A 23,928-nucleotide genomic window follows, 5' to 3' on the forward strand; every position below is an offset into this window, starting at 1 on the left:
GTTGCCGGCTGAGTAAGGGGGTCGGTAAATCTCTGCAGCTGGCGGTTTCTGCGTGAAAGCAAGCCGAGTTGATGAGCGGGACGCCCGGCTGCAGCAGGTAGGGCAGGGACCCTCCTGTCGCGGTGCTGTCGGTCTCATGTCTGTTTTCATTGTCATGTCATGCAGCTAAGCTGGTGGTGGGGGGTGTTTTCCAGCCAGGGGCGGTGCCATGGCCGGGAAGGTGAAGTGGGTTACAGACATTGAGAAATCTGTGCTCATCAACAACTTTGAGAAGAGGGGATGGATCCAAGTAGCAGAGAAAGAAGACTGGAACTTCTACTGGTGTGTATTGATGAGGAAGGTCTTTTGGCTTTTAATTGGGTCTTATTGGTTGTTTCGATCACTGTAGGATGAGCATCCAGACCATCAGAAATGTTTTCAGTGTGGATACGGGTTATCGTCTCTCTGATGACCAGATGGTCAACCACTTCCCCAACCACTATGAGCTGACCAGGAAAGACCTCATGATCAAGAACATCAAGCGCTATCGGAAGGAGCTGGAGAAGGAGGGTGGTCCGCTGGCAGAGAAAGATGAGAATGGGAAATATCTTTATCTGGGTGGGTAACACGGATGTGATAACCCCAAGTTATTTGTTTCCTTTCCTCCATACTCTCTTTATGTGCTCTCTGTTGTCTCCTGCCCCTACTCCAGACTTTGTGCCCGTCACGTTCATGCTTCCTGCAGATTATAATCTGTTTGTAGAAGAATTCCGTAAAAGTCCGTCCAGCACTTGGATTATGAAGCCTTGTGGAAAGGCACAGGGGAAAGGCATCTTCCTCATCAACAAGCTGTCACAGATTAAAAAGTGGTCCCGGGAAAGCCGAACATCCACGTAAGTTGTGTTAAAATGAGCCAGTATACAGCTATAGACAATGAATACAGATAAAGTTCAATGATTAAAATGTCGGTTTCTACTAATTTATCCAATGGAGTAACTAGTACATTATTTTTACAGTGCAACACTGTAAAAAAATACACACTTGGGACAGTGTGCTCTTTTCCAGTCACCTGCTTCTGGCTGTTTGCATGGGATTTGCATTGTGCTCTTCTAGGAATGAGCTCCAAGTTTATTCTGGAGTTCAGTACCATCTAATCAGTGTTACTGTGTTCTAGTCCATGCTGGTGGATTGTAGCCAGCTTGTAAGTAGATGTTTAAAATAAAAAAAAAGAACAATTGCATGGGGCTACTGACTAATTAGTCCTTTTTTGACACTTTTCGCTATGTTTTGGGTCTTAAACCTTTGATCAGCTGATGAGTGTTATAGGTCCCCTAATACTGTATCCCAAGTCTCTTTCCAATATTCAGCTGTGTTACAGACACTTTATGCACTCCCACAATGAGATTTCCCCTGGAAAACGGGCATTTGCGGAAATGACATCATCAACACCGTTCACCGAACACAATGTTTGGTGCAGACTGGAAGTCGTGTCAGCATTTCTCCAGATAAAAATAAAATTAACCCACTGGCTCGCATGACTGAACAAAAGAAAAACATTTGTGCTTATTTTTACACCCAAACACTGAGCAACTGCAATGCTTTGCATGTTTGGAAGCCATGACGGTTGGTGTAGATAATGTTTTAGAGGAGGGATGGGAAATGCTATGGGGGGAGAAACGGGAGATAACCTTTGACGACATAAGGGGACAAATTCCAGATCCGAAAATAAATTGTGAAATTTTCATTATAGGGGACGTTTAATTGATTGCTGGTTATAATCCGCCAGTGTAAAATACATATACTTGTAGTTTTCTCTCTGTGTGTGTGTGTGTGTGTATATATATATATATAATATTACAGTGAGCTCATTGAGATTGTGATGTCCACAATATAATATGCACATCGTTTCCTTTAGATTTCTCACTGCCGCAAGTGGAAAAGAGGCATATGTCATCTCTCTGTACATTGATAACCCTCTTCTAATTGGTGGGAAAAAGTTTGACTTGCGTCTTTATGTCCTTGTCACCACCTACCGGCCACTCAAGTGTTACTTGTGAGTAAAGTTGAACTATGGACCAATTTCATGGGTCATTTTCCCCCTTAATGGACCACCTTTCAATATCTATGGGTTTATGTGCAGATATAAACTGGGGTTCTGCAGGTTCTGTACGGTGAAGTACACCCCCAGCACCAGTGAACTGAACAACATGTTTGTCCACCTGACCAACGTGGCCATTCAGAAACATGGGGTAACGATGTTGATTTCAGTCATTCTGTATGCAGCTTTGTCTACTTGGTTTGGGAGTAACTGGTTTGATGTTTGAAGGACGACTACAATCACGTTCATGGAGGGAAGTGGACGGTCAGTAACCTCCGCCTCTATCTGGAGAGCACCCGGGGAAAGGAAGTGACCAGCAGGCTTTTTGACCAGATCCACTGGATTATGGTCCAGTCTCTTAAGGCTGTGGCAGTGAGTGAAATACACACCCATACAACATATACACATCAGCAACTCATCAGAATTCATAAAAGGGTTCACATGCCAGAATGTCACTGATGCCCTCTAGTGGCTGTATTAGAGTTGAGCCCCTCCTATTTCTCAAAAAAAAGGATCATAGGTCAAACTGGCTCTTTAACTGACACCTCAATGCGCACCATGTGTTGATATGGAATATGACTGCTGCTGTTGTTATAACTTCGAACCCCTGTACATACAGTCGGTTTCAGTCTGCACACACACACACACACACACACACACACACAGTTACTTATAAATCTGATAGTTCTGGATGAGAAAAGGATTTTCATTAAGACCTCTCACTCAGTCACTGCTCTCTCTTTCTTTCAGCCAGTAATGAATAATGATAAGCATTGCTTTGAATGCTATGGATATGACATCATTATTGACGACAAACTGAAACCCTGGCTTATTGAAGTAAGTTTCTGTTACACATTCAGACACACACACACACCTACTCTGTGTTTTTCACTTTGGCGGCACACACAATTTAAACGATAGTTTAGGTTCACAAGCGAAACTTCAGAATACAGGAACAAGGAGAGAGAATGAATGTGTCTGTATTTACCTCATGCAACTGAGATTTTTGCCTAAGGGGTTATTTTCAAGAATTTAGGAAGAGGGTGAAGTGTGTGTGTGTGTGTGTTACAAAACTTTAAGTGGAGGTCATTAGTCACAAGGCTGTACGTTCTGTAACAATCCCAGCCTGTAGTTAATATGTAATGAATTCTCTGTGTCTGTCATTCCTGCGTCTGCTTCAGGTTAGTGCTGATTACATACAAGCAGCCCCACCAAGAGATTCCCTACATTTCTTCATTTTACTAAAATATGTGTTAATCATTCTTAAGAATAGCTGCTAAGGCTTGTTTTGCTCTGATTTTAAATTTTAGTCTTCAGTTATGCTGGGAAAAGTATAACATAAAGCATGATTGAATTAACAGCCATCTATTTGACAGATGCTTTTGGTCTGCTTTTATTGTCCTCTAAGAACTGTTTTGTCCTTGACACAAACCTTGGACAGAAAAAAGCCTATATTAAACTATATTTTAATACAATAATCAATACAAAAGTACAATTATACTTGCATTCAGAAAGAACAGGAATTTATTTATGCAATGCATTTAGGACAAGTGTGTTTTCTGGCCCAACATGTTTTTCCCAAATCTCAAGAATGGGTGATATACATAGAATTGAAAATGTAACAAAACCTCTGTTGAAGCATATAGGTTGTTTAAAGAAAATCTCAGAGAAATAATGCACCTGAGGTTATAACAGAACACTGGTATGCAGGGTGGTAGAAGCCTAGTGGGTAACACACTTGTCTATGAACCAGAAGACCCAGGTTCAAATCCCACTTACTACCATCGTGTCCCTGAGCAAGACACTTAACCCTAAGTTGCTCCAGGGGGGTGGTCCCTGTGACTACTGATTTGTTCTGGATAAGGGCGTCTGATAAATACTGTAAATGTAAATGCTTGGACATTGTGTGACATTGTGTTCATCTGTACACTCTCAGTTTATGGTAACACCTGATTCCTGAATTTCTTTGTTTCTCAGGTAAATGCATCTCCATCACTTACATCCAGTACGGCAAATGACCGCATCCTTAAGTACAATTTGATCAATGACACTCTTAATATTGTCACCCCCAATGCCGAGATCCCAGATTCCCGTTGGAACCGCAGCCCACCGAAAGAGGCGCTGGGGAATTACGTAGTCCTGTGAGTTCTGCATTTCACTCATCATTTTGCAGGTAGTCGTGTTGCTCAACATGATGTTTCTACTGTAAAAATTCACGCTTCCCTGAATTATCGAAAAAAGATCCTCACGTCATGCAGACAGAAACATATATGAAGCTTCACTACTGTGGATGATAACAGTGTTTATTTTGTCCATTTTCTTCCACCCTCTTAATGTCCCTTGCTGTGTTTCTGACAGATATGATGAGGAACAAGCTGTGAGTGAGAATGCGGAACGTGATCTTCGTAGTCGTTCGGGCCACTCCTTGGGGTCAAAGGGCAGTAGGTCCAGCAGTGTCCGCCCTACGCCAGCCACCTGGAAGTGAGGTGGCAGTGTGTCAGTTGGGGAGAGGAGGAGGAAAATTGGACCACGCGGACTGTTACAAGATCACTGGACAGAGTGATCACACACACACATAGTTTGCATGATTCTTAAGATGCCTGCGATGCAGGAGGGGAAGAGACACTTTCAGCGTGAGGACTGACTGACCGAGAGAAGCATGGTTCATTTTTAACAGCACAGTTCAAACTCACGAACTGATCAGGTGGAAGATAGAGAGTAAAACTGGTGGGAGCGTGTGAGGTTTTTTTTTTTTTTTTTCTCCTTTCCTCCCTCCTTGCCCCAACTGACTATTTTGAAGCAGAAAATGCAGGAAGGTTCATCCTCCTGTAGTTCAGCAGTCTACAGAATGAAGATCTTTCATACTGAATGGCGACATGCCGGAACTTTTTCCTCTGTTCCACCACAGAGAGTCTATAATCACCATTGCCAGTCTGGAGGTTGAGCTGAGCAGTTTTAAAAAAATGTATATTTTTACTCTGATTCCTAACAGGAATTTTTTGACCTTTCTCTTTGACCGGTCGCCCATCCGTTGCCTTCAGTATGTGTGGGGCTTAGTTTTTTGGAGTATTACGTGTTAAAATTGAAGTTTAGTTTTAGAGCCCTCAGCACCAAACGAATGATGTTGATGATAAATATAATTTAAATCTGTCCACATAAACATTTTCTGATTTTCTGAGTCTTGCTGTGCTCCAGGGGAAAATAATTTGATTCTGAGCGTCAGCTTTATTGCAGTTTCTATGCTGACCCAGCCCAGCATGGCTCCGCTCATTGTTCCCTTTAGTGACCTTGGGTTTGATTTCTAACTGCGAGCTGCACGTTAGAGGTCCCAGACAACTGGAGCCAGGACCACGCCTCTCCTTGTTTCAGACGCTGGATGCACATGGTTGCACATGGCTTTTTGTGTGGCTGAGGACAGTGGAATTTTATCCACTCTGTACTGTTGGTGCTGACTTTGCTAAGACATCTGTTACCACAGGCTGAGGTGTCTCTAAGAATAACTTTCTAAAAGTCTTCTTTTTATGTGTAACACTGTTACAGATACTGGTATTGTTAACAGTGATTTATGCTTTTACTACAGTGTGCATAACTGAGGTGATCTTCCAGTCCAATATATACTTTTTCTACTTTATTTAAATAGCTTATATCTTGTAAATGATGTATATTATGAAAATAAATACTTGGCATTATGAAATGTTTGGTTATGTGAATGTTTGACGTGTGTATAATTTTGCAGTGTTACCGCAAAAGCATTTCAGAAGCAGAGTGGGAATAAAACTGTATAAAAACTACTGACTGCTCTGGTGAGAAAATCATAACGTTTGGATTGTAATGACGTTTATAATTTGAGGTTATAATGATGTGCATTACTTTTATTGATTTCAATTATTTATTAAATGAGCAACTATGAAATAGTTAATTTATGAAGGCAGATTTAGATTTTGCCGAAAAAGCCATATTTAGTGTGCTGACGCGGGTGCGGGAGGGCGGATGTGACGTCAGAGAGGCGCGCCTTGCTGCTCAGAAAGGAGAAGAGAGCAGAGAGCCGAATTCCGTTAAGAATTCGCCCGCTGTCTCGTTTGGACTCGGCCCGGGAGGTAAGGCGACAGGTCGTGACCGTGTGGGTCGATCTACGGGAACTGTCGCTTGTCGTTGGTTTCTGGTGAGATGATGTGGTTCATGACGGGCGTGCGGATAACCGCCATCTGAAGTCTACAGCCTCATAAATATTACAGACGTGTATCGGACGCTGACGGCCAGGAAGCTTCCCGTTCCGGGCTGCGGTAGGTCCGTAACGGCGCTGTCCGGGCACCTGAACTCGTTGTATGCCTGTACGGGGAAGAACGAGTACTTTCTACGTCCAGGGGGGCGTGCTGTGACTGGACCCCGCTTTCTCTAAATCCAGAGCTTGTGCTGGATCAGGGCTGACGTGCCTGCTGGTCCATCTGTTTTGTCGACTACTGCGTAATTTTCCCCGACACAAACCGAGCGGTTCAAGTTCAAAGGTCAGAGTTGTTCGATAGGAAAGTGTTGATTTCTGTTTTCAGTAAAATCGATGTGCTGCTTTTTTCTGTTTGTGTGCCTCTGAACAAAGCGGTAATGCAGTCACATGGTAGCGATGTCACGAAAAGCAACGCAGTTAATAATGATAATAATGATGTCAGTCGATGTCTGCATTCCGGATTAAAAGTTGGCCTGCTGATCGATTGCCCTCTGTTCTCTGGGCTCTTTTGGTGGCTGAGAATGTCAAAGGTCACTCACTCCTCCTTACCTTTCATTATGAAGAACTATTGGAATTGGTTGCAAATCACATGGAGGAAACGTATTAGCACATGAATTCTTTAAATGTTTTATCTCGAGGTAAATCCTTTACAAAACGACAGGAGACAATCCCACGTTTGCATGAGTAATTTATTTTGTGTAGAAGTTGGGGATTGATGTTCACATAGTATTTCTTTATTCGAAATCACATAAAAACAATGCGAATGCGAGGATTTTTTCAAATGTATTGTTTTTGTCCATCTTTGCAGCATTATTGCTTTCAGAGCCTAGGATAATATCACCACTAATCATTCCTGCACATCTTACCTTGATCTTTAGACGTTTTCCATCTCTGTCTACGGCCGTGCGTCTCACCTTAGGCTTTGTCCAGGTTTTAGAAGACGCTACTTTTCAGTAAATTTCCAAAGAGTTCTCCTCTGTGTTTTTTTGCCTGTATCCATGGCAATAAGGACTAGGGCTGCTCCGGAAACAAGCTGCCGCTGACACAATTCCACAAAAAAGTTGTACTTCACAACTTTTTGTCATGTTGTCATGGCAACACTTATTAATGCTATGTAATCAAATATATATTCGACGCCTACGTTTATTAATACCCAAGCTCTACACTACAAATATCCATAATATTCTAGACAATATTTAACCACCAATCGGGCCTGTACTGTAGCCATGCATGGCACGCCGCTTACGGTACAAATTCCTGGTCTTGGGAAGTCCATGTGTATATTGGGCTGTGCCTCCTGCCTGCCGTGGAGGGGTTCGAATGGAATTTGGAAAGGTCCATGAGAGAATGCTGATTACAGCTCAGGCCCAGCTCGTCAGCTGCATGGAAAGTTCATTCCCAGTCGTTCAATAACCACGTCAACAGAGCGACACACGGTGACTGATGCTGGCTGATTCTGACCTTTGTTAGTAGAATAAACTGATAGGTCCAGTACAGACACAGCTGCTATTAGATGGAAACCCTCTACATCTTTCCAGTCTTCAAAGATTTTAACAGCCTCCAGTAGTACCGTGCGATATAAACGGCACGTTATGGCCAATGGGAGAGATTTTGATTATATCGGCCTACCACAGAAATATACGCATCACATGCACAAAACCACGCCTACTTGTGGCATGATTAATTATTTCAGGAAAATGGATGAGAGCCGCTTGTTAAACATGATTAATCTGACCTGAGTAAAGTTAGCAGTGAGTTCTGTATTCCACAGACATTCACAGATCTTTGCTGTATTTTCTAGAAATCTCCACTTTGACAAAGTCATGTATGTCTGTGAACTTACACGGACACACATTGATTTTTGAATTGCTGCAGCCGACAAACTTTGGCCAACGGCGTTCTGTGAATGTCTGTCAAGTACAGGACTGACTGCTAACTTTACTGAGGTCAAGACCTTTATGGGAGAGATGTTCAAATGTTATCAGATTTTTTTCTATAATTGCAGATTTGCTTAATAGATATTCTACTTTTACGCTACTTTGAAATGTGTAAAAAGTTTATTATACAACTTCCTTCTGTAGTCCCTTTGCTATGGACATGTTACACTTAAAAGTTAATTGTAAGTTTAGAGATGAAATTATATTCTGTCTACCTTCTAAGGTTCAATTTATATCGCAATATGGATTTTACAGCCCTTGCCTCCAGCCCTTTTCTCCAACATTAAGAGTTCCTCAGTTCTTACAAAGGAAATACTTCTGGCTCCAAACATGTGACACTAAATTGATCCCAATGTAGGTAATTATGTAAATTCCTTCTTCCTTCTTAATGTCCTGTTTGTTAAAAATGGCAAAAGTCAAAATGAATGACCTCTCTCAGCCAATTCCACACACTCTTAGCTCAAAACTGACAGGAAGTGGTGAATGAAAAGAGGATTAGAAGCCCGGGAGCTCCTTCATAATGTGAAGCACCGGCTGTTTATCACCTCAGGCAACGTATTACTCGTCCAGCCACGTCTTAGCACTACATAACTTCACATTCTGAAGTTTACAGGTTTGTGGAGCTGATGGACTACGGTCTTTTTCAGAGGCAGTGAGCTTAATATTCAGTGTAATATTTAATTTAAGTCTACATAAACTGTGATTGAAACAGCCTTGCAGTGTTTTACTGTGCTTCCAAAGTGCTTGTCTCTATTCAATTTTTTACATTTGTTTTTAAAGCAACACATTATTATAATAGCAGCAGTATCAGGCTGAAACGTGCAGTCAGTAAAATACATGGGGATGGGCAGAAATAAACACGTCTCGGACCAGTCTATGACCTCATGCATTGTGCCTTTTGTATTATATTCTTTTCAGTGGGAATGGGAGGGCAGTCATTTTTGCCTCATTTTCATAACTCTGCATTTAATTTGCATTGCTGGTGGTTTGTGCTGTGTGTTCATCTTGTGGCATCTTCCACTGTATCCAAGTTGGTCTGTGCTAAGATGTATGAAATTAGTGCTGCTTTTTTTTTTTTTTTTGTGATTGTGAATGGATTTCACGTTGTTGCCTGTTCCACTCTTTGCTTCTCCAACCATTATGACCAGCGCTTACACCACTTCCTCCTGTCGTCCTGCTTTTACTATTCTCCCTGTACCATCTTCTTATTAGTCACTGGCCATCAGCCTGTTTTTTTGAGACTTCTTCTGGTCTTCTTCTTTTAAGCCCCACCCTCTCCTCCGAAGTCCTCCCATCTGTACACACTTGTGTTTACTCACTGTACAGCAGATGAATTTCAGTGGAGTTAAAGAGCAGAAGGGTGGGTTCAGAGGACAGTCGGTTGCAGTTTGTTGAGTGTGGGGTTAAATGAAGTCCTCTGCTCACTTTAATCAGCTGATAGGATGGGAATTTCAGCTCCTTTCTTGTCTTGTGTTCTGTTGCCAATAATACTTTAATATGGACCAGAATAAAGTAGTAAATGGTTATCTTATTTATCGTGCAGACCCCTCCGTATCTGTGGTTTCTGTTGTAATGATATGGTTACGACGTACATTTCTAGGGTTTGAGGGTTCACACAGTAATGGGTTAATGCCATCTAGTCAGCTAATCAGAAAGAAGCATTTTGTAATTCCACAATGCAACATGGGAATAAAAAAGCCTTTATTTTCCCCAGTTACACCAGTTTCCAGGTGTTCTGTGTTCTGATGTTTCCGAGGCAACAACTGTTGAGCCCGGAGGGTTCCAGACAACAGCAGTGTGCTGTCATGGAAACGTGTTTTGTATATGGAAGTAGTGTGTGATAGGGGGTTTATTGCGTAACACCCCCTCGGTTTCACTGGTCTGAACCAGGATGTGTTGAGATTGTGCCGTGCTGTGCAGTGAAGTATGTAGTCTGAACAGGACGCTTGGATTCTGCTTTGTGAGGGTGTAGTGGGCAGTGGTGGCCTAGTGGTTAAGGAAGTGCTGTAATCAGAAAGTTGCCGGTTCGAATCCCAAGGTGCCACTGAGCAAAGCACCGTCCCCACACACTGCTCCCCGGGCACCTTTGATGGCTGCCCACTGCTCATTAAGGGTGATGGGTTAAAAGCATAGGACGTTATTTACTCTCTAGCTTCAGCTGGATGAATATGCCAGATGATGTGGAGTTCAAGTCCCAATTTTGTGTGTGTGTTTGCCATAAAATCACTATAGTGGCGTTTGCCAGGCTGTGGTGAATACCACCCTTGTTGGGGTTGGAAGTTACCCATAATGACCTCTCTGTGGTGCGTTTGCAGAATTTGTGTGTGTGAGAGTTCAAGTTGTATCAGAAGTCTGATACGGTCTAATCGTAACGTCTTACTGAAGACCGTAATGTCTTTCTGGAAGAGCCTAAAGATGAAACATTTTAGTTTTGTTTACATTATTTTTCTATGTGAATTTTCTATGCTACACACACACACACACACACACACACACAGTATACAGAAGCAGGAAAAGACCTGTATAGTGTAAGATCATCCAGATCTTAGTTTAGCATGAATGCAATATGTGTAAGAGCACATTAATATAACATGATTGTTTTTAATCCTAAACCTAAACATCAAACTGTCACATTTTTTTATAATTAATGTTTTTTTTTTTTTTTTTTTTTTTAATGGACCAGTGTAGTCTCCCTGTTTTTGCAAAATATAATGTTTCTATGCTCATTATGGTCCCCGCTACACACACATATTCTGTCTTTTGCACGGTTGTTTGTGTTGTGGTGCTTCTGAGATTTTCGTCTGGGTCTTTCCATCTTAGATTTCCCATGATTAATTTTAAATGCCTGTTGGTTCACATCTGCAGAGGGACGTGATGTCACAGAAAACCATGGGTCTCATTTAGTCTTTATACCTGGGAGTCCTGAGCGCATAATATATTTGCTGGTGTTTTGAAAATTTTTATGTGCATGTATTGTGTGTGTGTGTCCAACTTGATCATAGCTGTAGAAAAGCTGCTTTACACCATATGCGCAGCTAAGTGTGACCGATTCATTCTACCCTTCCTGGACTGTGCATGTTTGTCTGAGGAGCTTGTGTGTGTGTGTGTGTCCATTGTTTGAAGAATTAAATCATGGAAAGTATGAGTTCCCTGCGTAAGCCCCATGCTTTGTAAAGTTAGCCCAGCAGCCCTGGGGATAAAACTGCATTAGGGAGCCGGTGCAGGGGTCAGTGTGACTGGAAGAATGGCAGGAATTTTCATCACTTCCCATAGAAGAAAAAAAAAAAGTTCTTCTTCACCCTCGCAGAGAACAGGCTACAGGCGGACAGGTTGTGGCTATTGTTAGATGTGGCTACTTTTCCACTCTTGTAAGCCAAATGTAACAGGCAGGGCGGGTCATGTTCTGCACCACGGCGCCAGGTCTGACACTACAGTGAGAAGTCACACACACACTCACGCACATTTATATTGTCAACAGTTGTTTGTGGGTATGATGCAATATTTTTCGTCGGGATTATTGGTGGCATACTGAGGATGAACTAATTTAATCTCCATTACTGATGATCTATTATTGTATTATGTATTGAATTTGTTTTTAATTGTTCTCTTACAGAGACCACTGGGTGGAGACGGAATTCACCATGTCCAGCACATACAGTGATTCCCTAACTGATGTCAGCAGCGACAGCTTTTGGGAGGTGAATTTACAAGCACGTGACCACTGTTCATCACACCCTAGTTAGTTGGCATATTAGAGTATTGATTGTCTGTAAAGCTCACACTTCTGTAAACTACAGACTCTCCTGATTGTTAATTTTTCACTCCATTGACGAGTTAAGCACCGATCACACAGTCGTGTACGACAAGCTGCTGATGCTTTTGCGTATCTGCCCTGTCAGTTGGGGAACTACAAGCGCACCGTGAAGCGCGTGGACGATGGGAATAAGCTGTGCAATGACCTGATGAGCTGTATCCACGAGCGGGCACGCATCGAGAAGGCCTACGCCCAGCAGCTCACAGACTGGGCCAAGCGCTGGAGACAGCTCACCGATAAAGGTATTTCAGAGAAATCCACTTATCATGGGTACACAACGGACTTTATTATTTACTGTTTTGTGGAGTGCATCTCAAGATTAAGGTCATGCCTTCATGAGATGTTTAAATGAGATAACTGTTGCATTTTCCTCTTCCTTTTTCATTTGTCATTATGGGAATTTGGCCTTTTTCTGATCTGGTCATCTTGTGGCTTCATAGGCCCTCAGTACGGAACCCTAGAGCAGGGTTGGCTCGCTCTGATGTCCGAAGCAGAGAAGGTCAGTGACCTGCACATGGACGTGAAATCAGCACTCATGGGAGAGGACTTTGAAAAGGTCAAAAACTGGCAAAAAGATGCCTACCACAAACAGATGATCGGTGGCTTCAAAGAAACCAAAGAGTCAGACGATGGCTTCCGCAAGGCCCAAAAACCATGGGCCAAAAAACTCAAAGAGGTACAACAACATTGATTATTAATGGCCTTGTTTTACATTTTTGAGGCAGTAATAAATAATCTGCATTTTCATAATTATTTGTAGTGTCCATTTAATGCACTCAGAGACAAGCTTTCAGAAACCACTAGAGGATAATGTAATATCTAGGCCTATATTCAATTATCTTGATTATCTGTTCAAGGGTAGCACTTAGACTTTCTCATTTTAATGAGCCGAAATATGATACTAGACTGGGTAAGAAACCACATTTGTGTTCTAACATGGCAGGCATGGTTCAACATTTTTTTTGATGCACATAAGGGGTCTGTTTTTTTTGTGTGCATGAATTAAGACTAGTCCTAGACTAAAAGAGAACCTCTCCATTCAAAACTGCTTTTAGTCCAGGACTAGGCTTAATTCATGCACAGGGTGTCTGTTGTATCTATAATAATAGGTTTATTGTCCTTGTGTTGTATGCCTGTGCTAATGTTATAATCTGAATCAGGCATCACTGTAAATCATGTGATTACTAGCAAAGGTGTTAATTAATCAATACCAGCAAAGTGATGACTAAATCTGCCAACATTGCCAGATTATTTCATTATTAAGCAACTTTGGGCTTGTTTTAGAACAAGCACAAGGGCCAGTAAAAAAAAATAAAAAATTCTAATCGTATTGGAGATTGGACACTGGATGATACTTGCTACTGGTTGCCATTTTCTGTTCTCTATCTGCTGTGTGCTGTCAAGGTTAGCCTGAGTGCAGGGACTGTGTCAACAAGTCATTTCATCATGCTCGCTGATAGCTCACTGTAGTCAAGGAACCCTCGACCTGGACATTTCTTTGCAAGCCTTGATTTGTTCTGTGGCCCTACAGGGAACCGGATCAGCTGAGAGATGCCATGCTGAGTCTGGAATGTTTATTGCTGATACGTTGGCCCCCTACCAGGGTTCCGGAACACCTATACTTTTTCCAGCATGCATTATTGTGTGTCTGTTTACCAGACAGTTTGACCTTCCTGTTAGTATTTTGCTTTGTGTTCGTGTATTTTGCATAAAAGTGCCTTCGTGCACTGTCTGTGCCTCCTATATGTGCGGTGAACACTCACATCCTCAGTGAAAAGGGTTTGGATGTCAGTGTCAAACTCCATTTTTTCCACAATTTTTTGGGATGCACTGGTCAGGGATGTTGCAGATTCCTGAGCAGGGGTGGTGATTTTAAAAGGAAAATTTTATACATATTTAAATGTGAATTAGGTCAGTCAGTGATGTGCTTTGGCACCATCCCTACCGTGTTCTGCATATGAATTTGGGAATGTAACACCATGTGGTACTTTTTCTTACCTGTTTGCAGTTTTGCCATTCTATTTATCCAAGAGAAGAACAAATAATTGTGTGTGTCCAGGAAATATTTGTTTTTATACTCAAATTTATAACTAGCTTTGCAGTCCCCAGACGCTGTTCCCCGGTGCTGTGTAATCTGTTTAAGGAATGAATAGAGAGGAACTTCATCAACAACAATTCGTCTTGAGCTCCAGTGCTGTGCTCATTAGCAAAAGGCTATCAAACTTCATTCATTATCACAAAACCTTTTTCAGAAGAAATAAAACTGGCCAAACTCACATGAGTACAGTATCTAGCGTATTCCATTTTTCACTTTAGAACAGTAGTGTATGTTTGAGGTGTTAAGTATAACCAGTGACTGCGAAAACGTGACTCTGTCCTATGCAGGTGGACCTGATGAAGAAGGCATACCACGCTGCATGTAAAGAGGAGAAGCTGGCCACCAGCAGGGAAAACAGCAGCAAGATGGAGAACAATGCCAACCCAGAGGCCCAGAAAAAACTGCAGGACAAAGTGGAGAAGTGTCAGCAGGAAGTGCAGAAGGTGTGTGACTTGAATGTGTCCCCACGCCCAGTCAGAAGCATCTGTCATTGCTTGATTCAGATGACTGTCAGTTTCCTTGCAGCACACATTCTTGTTTTGTTCCAGACTAAGGACCGCTATGTGAAGTCCTTGGACGAGCTGGAGAAGGTGACCCCTCAGTACATGGAGAACATGGAGCATGTGTTTGAACAGTGGCAGCAGTTTGAGGCCAAACGTATCAGCTTCTTTAAAGAGGTGCTGGTTGATGTGAAGAAACACCTTGACCTCTCCACCAGTCACAAGTGAGACAAGTTCCTCTCCCCAGAACAGTGACGCTTCCATGTTCTACTGAGAACTGAATGTATGCGTTACTCCAGGTTCCAGTCAGTCTACCGTGACCTGGAGGATGTCATCCAAAATGCTGATGTCGAGGAGGACCTGAAATGGTTCCGTATGACTCACGGCCCAGGAATGCACATGAATTGGCCGCAGTTTGAGGTATAGATCTCAATGTCACTGTGAAGAATCACAAATTGTCGTTTTTGGAACCCCTTTTTGTATGTTTTTCTGTTTCGCATCTTCCTGGGCTGGAACATAATCCAGGTCCTATGTGCCAGCCAGAGAACCCGTCTTTCGTGTTTTATTAGATAATCACACAACATGTGCGCATCCAGGCATTCATAGTGTACACACAGTCACTAGAGCCCGAAACTAATGCCATTATCTTCCTTTCGCAGCAGGTGTCTTTTTTTTTTTTTTTTTTTCTTTCCTGCCAGACCACATTATAGAAATATTTAAAGGGGCTGAATGAGCTGCACATTTCTCCAGTATCTAAGGAAGGATCAAAGTTAAAACGAGATGCCATGCATTTCCCAAAACAGCTTGAATATTTAAAAATGATCTGATGCTCAGATCAGGAAAAAGTCCCTGTTTTCCCCTCTCACCCAACAGGAAATGAGCAGTAAGTGCTGAGCAGTCACTTCTGACATAAGGAGGGCACAAGGACAATGTTTGCATAAATTATGTGTTGCTGAATTTCGCTGAGGTCGCACTGGACTCTATAAGATCCCACAACACTGAAGTCTGATTTATAGAGCCATGCACATTCCAGCAAAAGAAATGCAGTAGGAATGGAAAACGAGAATCAGGCATTTCTTAATTCATTTTTTAATGAAACAACCAGGAATACCTGCAAAACCAAACCAACATGGCAGTGATTTCAATCCTGTGCACTCAGTTTGTGACCTTTTGTGGAAGTGCAACTTCACTAAAGCAGACTGCAATAACACTGCAAAATGTGTGTCCTTACCATAGACTGAGGAAACACAAGTCATTTGTCCCAACACTATCAAAATCTATTCACAAAAATACACCAAAGCACTGTTAAGTACATGAAAATGGGTCAGCTGGCCAAATATGAGTAGAACCATCTGAAAGCTTTTTTTTTTTTTTTTTTTTTTTCCATTTTAAATTCACAGACCCTGCACACAATTATCACCATCTACTGTCAGTACCATGTAGCCAGGACAGGACACGAGCTCTATTTACTGTTTTTTTTGAGAGTATATTCTTTATTCTTGTTATTAAGTATACATGAAATTAACATTAAGACAGGTCCTGATGTTACACGTCAAGCCATATTTCATATACAAGCACACCAAATTCTTTCTGCTGCTCACGTTGATTTTGACAGGGTGTGGACCGCTCCCTTGTGCACCTTCGTAAGAGATGGTCCAAATTTGTGAGTTCTGCATGAAAACCTACCGCCACAGCAGCTCCGTCTGGCACAGTCTGTGCATGTGTGTGTGACTCTGTGAGAGTGGGAATCTTGTTCTGTTGAGGCACCTCGAAATAAATCAGCCACCAGTCAGCCAGAACATTATGACCACCTGATTAATATTGTGTAGCTGCCCCATGTGCCACTAAAACATCTCTCACCATCAAGGTAACTTTGTAACATGTGAGGTGGGGATACCATGGGTGTGTCTTGTTTTTCCAGCTCTTCCTGCAGATGGTTCGTGAGTGACGTCTGAAGAACATTGCCCAAAGAATGTTGCTTTTTCCACCTAATTTAACAGTGCAGGTTTTTGCACAAGACAGGATGATGGACTAACAGTGACTGGGACATCCTGGTGAGAGAAGCTCTGAATGCTGTAATGCCCCCACAGTGAAGACCAACATAGGTTTTTATTTAATGCCACTTCAAAGGGACAATCAGCAGGATTTATTTTGAAATAAATATTTTAAATATTATAAATACTTGTAACCGCCCACCTGTGTTCCTGTGAGGATCAGATCATCTGAAGAAAACCATTTTTCTTTATCAAATGACTGGGATATAATCGTATTAACACAATCAATGCATCTCTGATTGGATAGCCATTGCTATATAGCCAATCCCAACAAAAGATCCTGCTAGTGGTATGAAATGAATCTGTATAGATTTTTTTCCTTCTTTTTAAAAGCATTTTTAGCATGCTGGAGTACTGACTGAACTCTGTGTAACCCACTTCAGAATTCCAACTCCTGGAAAGGGTCAGGTCGAGGTCATCAAGTCATTTTTTTTTATTACCTTGTTCTGTAATAGCTTCCTGTCAATGTGAATTTTGTGAATGAAATGAACAGATGTCAGGCTAACATTTTTCTATAAATCACTTTTATACTTTTCAAATGTGTTCTGTTCTTCATGCCAGTCATCTTGTTCTGATCTGATATCATCATGTCAGTGCATGGCTGTTTGAGTTGAATGTAGCACAGTGGGTTTATGTGCTTGGCTCACCACTGCACTGCTGTAAAAAAAGAAAAGAAAACGCTGATCTGATTTAAAAAAAAAAAAAAAAAAATTTTAAACATTACAATTGAGATTGAATACTGTTAACAGTATGTTCTGCAGCTTGTCCAGTTAAACATGTGAGATTCTGTAGTCACGATTATGCCATTGTTCATGCGCTTGATTGGCTAATTTCTTCTGTTACAGGAGTGGTCCATCGATTTAAACCGCACCCTGAGCCGCAGAGATAGGAAGAAGCCCAGTGATGGCGTGACGTTGACAGGAATTAGTCAGACGGGAGAGCAGCCCACCAAGACCAGCAGGTAACCCTGCATGAATATTTACTTTTACACAAATACTGCATTTCCAATTTCTGCTCCTATAACTAGAGCCTTAAGTTGAGGTTTGCCAGTAGAATACGGTTCAATTTGTTTCACCCCTTTGTACAGATTAATGCAAATGTACCAAAATACACATATTTTAAATATAAGTTGAGGTGGAAATGAATCAAAGTACATTTTAAAATGATTATTTTCTAGTCAGTATTTGCTCATATTGTGTTAATTTTATCAAGGACCATTTGAAATGCTTCGCTCTGTTCTATTGGAAATGTCATCACAAAGCACCCTCTTCTCTCCATGCATGTGCAGCGTGTCTGTCCTCTGTACTCGAACCTTTCCCATTAACAATTGACAGTGTTGCTTTTACTGTTTAAACCTGTTCCTCTACTATTTCTTTTAACCTTTTTACTCATGTACACTCATGTATCTCTATTTAATCTGTTATTCCGTGTTAATATGCAATATTCTCGAATGTCTTTATTTTCCCCTCATTGCACTGGACTAAATGTCCAATTGAAAATAGCAAAGTGTAGTACTCCCATGAAACGTTTCTGCTTTTTCTAACATAAATCCATTAATTTTCCATGATTCATCTAAAGTACTAATACTCCTACTGTTACTAAGCATAGTCCTACATGTGCTGTATGTTGTTTTATTACTCTGACTAACTGTGTGTATAAGAAAGTCAGAGTAAGAATGTGACCTGTTCTGCATCACTCACCTTCTTCCCCAAATCCAAACAGCCAGCTACTCCATCTGCTCCAGCAGACCTCCACAGCTTTAAACTAAACTTTTATACAGAACATTTGAATTGTTCATTTTAGGTTAATGTGTAAGAAACAGTTTATAATTACACAAATCCTGAAGACCTGAAGAATTTTTGTGACCCTTCCTATGTGCTATATATTAATTACATTGCACCACAAAATTCAGACCCCAAGTTTTATCATGATTACCATTTCATTTTTATACGTGAAGAATGTAAAAGTAAAGCAAAAAGTTGTGAGAAGGTCTGAACAAACCTGTGTTCGAGTGTGGGGATTCTCATGCGCTGCACATGTTAGAGAACTGTGGCTGGATAGACATGGCTTGTCCTTCATTAACACCTTCCTCAACAAGGGAGTCTCTTCACTGATTTAGAGTTCAGGGTGCTGAATGTATTTATTTATTTATTTTATTTGGATAATTTCGCTTCTGATATGCTACATCATGTTTACTGTAAATCAGAGAGTGTTTATGTTAATATGAAATGTCACTGCCCCTGTGATTTCATCATAGCTGGTGTGGTTACCTCGCACTGCAGCTGTGTGTGTGTGTGTGTGTGTGTGTGTGTGTCTGTGACCATACTGTCTCTCTCCATGTTAGCTTTACTGTGCCCAGTAGCACACAGCCTGTGGGTTTGAACCCCTTCGAGGATGATGAGGATGAGGAAGAAACCCCCGAGGAACAAGCCAACAGCAGTCCAGTCTTTGTCAAAAAAGAGGAAGTTAAAACGTTGGTGAACAGATGTGTTCAGATCTGCTCTCCTCCACATCTATGCATTTTGGTGTCCACCTTTCGTCTGTTCATCCTACCTCCTTCCTCCTCTCCGTTCTCCCTCCCTCCTTTTCTCCTCTCCATCAAATGGCTGTGTGTTAATCTGCATGGCCGCAAACAAACACACAACTCTTGGTGTGTCCAGTTTCTGTAAAGGGGTTTTGTCTTGCAGAGTCGCCCGTGTGTTGATGTGCTGTCTGGTGTGCATGAGAACCGCCCCCACCCCAACTGTCCTGTGCTGTGGATCTCAAACATCATCTCACGCAAAATCCAACAACTACTTTGCTTCATAGTGTATATAAATATATACATATATCGTGGGTTTCATAGCCACTATGGATATTCTCCATGCCTCCAGTAAATGAAGTGAGGTGAGACTGCACCATGATGGTATGTTTGTAATTCAAGCTGGTTCTTGAGGAGCTACTGGAGAAGAACATGCTTTAGTGTGCTGAAGATCTCAAGCTTGGTGAAATGCAGGAACATCAGAACTCTCCTTTTATTATATTCTTAAAATACTGCTAGTTTTTGAAAATGTCACATGGCATGATTGGTCGTTCAAAGTCTGGATCAGAGTGTCCGCTGTGACCTATCAGAATCCTTTTTATTCTGAATTTGGATTTTGACTAACTCTCATCTTGATGTTTGATATCCAGAGACTCTTAAACCAGGCAAGGCTGTCTCCTCATCCATCATCTCTGAACTTGCAGATGATGTATATCTAAATTCTGGTCCACAGGAGGCATTTGGTTTGATGACAGAACAGTGATGAGGATGTGGATCTCACCAGTCATACAGAGTCTTACTGTGCCGCTGTTTCATGTTCTGTCATGCTCCATGGTGACGTGTATTTGTCGCTCTCTACTGGGAGCAGAGTAGACTTGCTGGCAGGCCCCAGGTGCTCATGGGAAAGCGCTGTGGCCTGCTGCCAGCTGTTGTGTTTTGTGTTTGTGTGGCCTCGTCTCAGCTCTAACAAAGTAACCCCTAAATTCTGCCAGAATGGCTGACCCAGAACAGTTTGCTCTGTTTTACAGGAAGCATGTATTGAAGGAGCAATGTGGATGTTTTTGCCTCCTGGTGACAAAATATTCCTTTAGTTAGGGGGCAGTATTTCCCCTGTGCGCCTGTATTTTCAATTCAAATGTAGCCTTTTTTGAGGTACTGCTGATGAGAAATACGAGGTTGCACTGTGTTAACGGTTTCAATCCGCAGCACCGGCCATGTCCCTTTGGGCAGCGTTACGTCTCCTCTCAGGTGGTGCTGAGGGCAGAAATTCACTACACTGAATCACCTCTTGTACCAAACCGTAGTATTACAAGACCGGTAGGGCTGCTGCTAGCTGGTTAGCTTGCTTACTTCAGTAAAGAGCTCGATACATACGTTTTTTTATGGGTTTTTTTTCTATTCTATTCTACTCCATATTGCCCCTTTGAAGAACAAAACAAAGAGGGAACTTTTTTTCTCTTACCATGCCCAGCAATATTAATAAAGATAAAAATGACCTTCATTACTTATATAATAACTTGTGTAGTAACAGATTTCCCATCACCTCGCCATATTGTCTACAGCTACAACGAAAATGTTTTAGTTGGTTAAATTAAGAAAAGTGTTTCCATTTCTGACTATTTGCTGAAGCTAAGCCCTTAACAGCCACAGGTCTGTTTAAACTCTGAACCATGTGGGGAGGCATCTGTATGGATTGTGGATCAACAAAGGCCGTTACACCTCTTACTCTTTACTTTGTTCCTGCTACTCTTTCCTGGCATGCTAGGTTTAGAGATTGAAATGGTGATGCTTTGTGATGAGTGCCATTTGATTTGCGGCGTTGTACTTTGGTTCACATCAGTGTGGAGAAGGCCCAGGATTGGTCTGATGAAGATTCGGGGAACCCTTTTGGTTCTGACTCTAATGGAAATGGGAACCCGTTTGAGGATGAGCCGTCCTCTCCTGCCATCTCTGTGCCGGTGAAGGCTCTCTACGACTACGAAGGCCAGGAACAGGATGAACTGACCTTCAAAGCAGGTATATATTATTATGATTGATTATATGTGAAATAGTTAACATCAGCAAATTTGGGGCAGTGACTTTCTAGTGGGTTAGAAAGGTTAGGAAGGTTGCCGATTACAGAGCCGCCAAGGTGCTACTGAGCAAAGTAATGTCCCCACACACTGCTCCCCGGGGCCTTTCATGGCTGCCCACTGTTCACCAAGGTGGATGGTTAAAGGCAGAGGACACATTTTAATGTGTGTGTACCATGTGCTGTTCTGGCTGTGCTTCACAATGAGAAAGAAAGAAAGAAAGAAAGAAAGAAAGAAAGTGAAGTGATTGTCATTGTGATGCACAGCACACAGAGCACACATGTCCTCACATAACCAATCACCCTTAGTGAGCAGTGGGCAGCCATGATGGGCGCCCGGGAGCAGTGTCTGTGGACTGTGCTTTGTTCAGTTAACTAGTGAATGTGTTTAATCATGAATGGCTTATCTTAAAACATTGTTTTTGAATGTGGAGAAGTTACAGAAAGATGCAATGGTGTTCAGCCACAATGAATCTGTTGACCTCGTTTTCTTTGCCTTTTGATCTGTTGAAGGGGATGAATTCACCAAGATTGGAAATGAAGATGATCAGGGCTGGTGCAAGGGGAGGATGAAGGATGGCCATGTTGGACTCTACCCTGCGAACTACGTGGAAGAAATTCAGTAACTCTTAAAAGGGCATAGGGAGAGAACATCAGAAAATGCAGAAAATTTAAAAGACGGTTGAAGGCAGTGGGTGAAAAAAAAAAAAAAAGACTGTTCACTGTGTGCCCGTTGCACAAATTTAGGTGTTTTCAAATAGAAATTATAATCTAAAACAAAACACATTGCATATGAACCATCCAACAAATGTACAAATGTCATGAACGCAGCCAGGGAGGATGAGCAGGTAAATACACACGCACAAACACCTCAAATCACAATTTATATTCGTATTAATGCTGTAGCATAAAACAAGGACAGTCATTGTTAGTCAGCAATGAAACCTGATCAGTGATCAGTTTTTCTGAACTGATCAGTCAGAGGAAAACATGAAACCTTAGGGGGTGGGGAAACAGGCAAAATCTTGCCTTTGATTTAACTCAAAGCTTTATACATTTTTAAAAAAAGATTTTATTCTATTTTTCTGATTTATTTTTATATTTCCATCCTTCCTAGATTTATTTTGAAAGTATATTAGGTTAGGCTACAGTAGAAGTCACTCAACTCATATGCTGGTGTGCTATTCTGAAATACAAATTCTGCATCAATTACCTTTGGTTTTCATTCTGGATGAAATGTTTTATTTGCAACATGATGTAGGATGCACACTGTGTCAAAAAAAGTGTCAGAATTATTATTTTTTATTTACAGGTTTCATTGTAAAGCCAGTTTACAGTTTTTTCAATTCAACTTTAGTTTTAAAAGGTATTCTCCAAATTCAAAATCCACTTATGTCTAATAAATTACAAAAACATTACCTTCATGCCAAGTATTAACACCATCTGCTTATGCTCCTGTTCATGTGATGGTCCGCATGCCCACAGCAGGACTGTTGATCAATTGATGGATGGATTGATTGTTCTCACTCACCTCTTGATTGTACTTTTGCTATGGTGAAAAAAAAGAGTTGGAATTTAATCCTGTAGCAGAAGGACTTGACTTTGCTTTTGGTTTTTTTTAAGCACTTGCGCATCTCGCTCTGATGTGTCTTGTTGTATTTTGGGTAAAAAAAAAAAATACTTTGGTTGGGGGAAAACTCTTTGACTTGAACTTTGTCCAAGCCTGTACTGCATTTTTTTTTGCATGCAACTGTATGGGTGGATGCTCTAGTGCCTAATGAATATAATCCAAGGTTGATTGTTCTCACCCCTAGGAAGATTCTGATGTGAAGAAGAAAAAAAGTATTTTTGCATGTAAATAGCAATGAATTTTGAACAAATTTAGGAAAAGGTTATGAGGACACTTTTAGTTGGAAAGACTGTTAATTTATGCCTCTTAGTTCTTTTCTATCCAATGGACAAATGCTGTGATTTATGAATCAGTTTGTATATTTTATGGCTGAGGTTCTATTAATTTGTTTTGTAGCATTTGTATATATGTTTTTTTTCTCTCTTTATCTATTCACCTGTTCATGTCATTGACCCACCACAGCCTCAGAATTTTCTCCCCTGTTTTTACACCGTCTAGTACAGAAACCTGTTTCCCTTTGTTGCTGTTTTTCCACTGGAGACTTCAGAATGTGGTTCAGATTGCAGTTGTTTTAAAGTGCTTCCTGTGGCCTTTTGACAGTTGGTTTGCTGCAGAAGACCGTTGTTTTTGTTTGACTTACAAAATAAAATATGAATTATAGATAAATGGCATATGAGTGCACCACTTAAGAAAAAAATATAATCACAAAAGATGGATCAAGATCAGCACATTGTTTAACTTAACAGAAGGTCTGAGTATGAAATATTGAGGTGATGGTGGTATTTCAGGACAGTGAATATAACAATGGGCAATTGTGGTATGCTGAATAGGAAGGCTTCGTCTTGCTCTCTGTTCTGTGTCTGTCCTTTTTTAACAACCCATGTAATGGTGCCAGGTTAGGAAGAATCTTCTAATAGTTCAGCAACCCAAGGTATGCTTTCAACTCAGTCACTGTGGTTGGCGGGGGGAGCTTCATCTATGGTTCTCACCTTGCTCTGCACTGG

At 41.4% G+C, this 23,928-nt stretch overlaps 2 protein-coding genes across 5 annotated transcripts; both read left to right on the top strand.

Annotated features, from left to right (window-relative positions):
- On the top strand, window positions 1-5,759 carry ttll1 (tubulin tyrosine ligase-like family, member 1). The gene is made up of 10 exons (XM_028955000.1): window positions 1-97; window positions 195-321; window positions 389-597; window positions 692-872; window positions 1,895-2,032; window positions 2,120-2,228; window positions 2,306-2,449; window positions 2,828-2,914; window positions 4,055-4,218; window positions 4,436-5,759. Exons 2-10 carry the CDS (start codon window positions 209-211, stop codon window positions 4,560-4,562), a joined length of 1,272 nt encoding a protein of 423 aa, XP_028810833.1. The 5' UTR covers window positions 1-97; window positions 195-208; the 3' UTR covers window positions 4,563-5,759.
- A 299-nt stretch (window positions 5,760-6,058) lies between these two features.
- Window positions 6,059-22,041, top strand: pacsin2 (protein kinase C and casein kinase substrate in neurons 2). Of its 4 annotated transcripts, none has more exons than XM_028954118.1 (11): window positions 6,059-6,174; window positions 11,850-11,934; window positions 12,136-12,292; window positions 12,491-12,726; window positions 14,436-14,591; window positions 14,697-14,872; window positions 14,948-15,068; window positions 17,548-17,663; window positions 19,047-19,175; window positions 21,064-21,239; window positions 21,808-22,041. In XM_028954118.1, exons 2-11 carry the CDS (start codon window positions 11,878-11,880, stop codon window positions 21,918-21,920), a joined length of 1,437 nt encoding a protein of 478 aa, XP_028809951.1. In that variant the 5' UTR covers window positions 6,059-6,174; window positions 11,850-11,877; the 3' UTR covers window positions 21,921-22,041. The 4 variants fall into 4 exon arrangements, with proteins under 4 accessions (XP_028809951.1, XP_028809954.1, XP_028809953.1 ...); XM_028954120.1 differs by lacking the exon at window positions 6,059-6,174 and adding an exon at window positions 6,213-6,360; XM_028954119.1 differs by lacking the exon at window positions 6,059-6,174 and adding an exon at window positions 6,489-6,582.
- Window positions 22,042-23,928: the final 1,887 nt, after the last annotated feature.

Source organism: Denticeps clupeoides, chromosome 15, assembly GCF_900700375.1.
Source record: "Denticeps clupeoides chromosome 15, fDenClu1.1, whole genome shotgun sequence".
In the NCBI taxonomy this organism is placed as follows: Eukaryota; Metazoa; Chordata; class Actinopteri; order Clupeiformes; family Denticipitidae; genus Denticeps; species Denticeps clupeoides.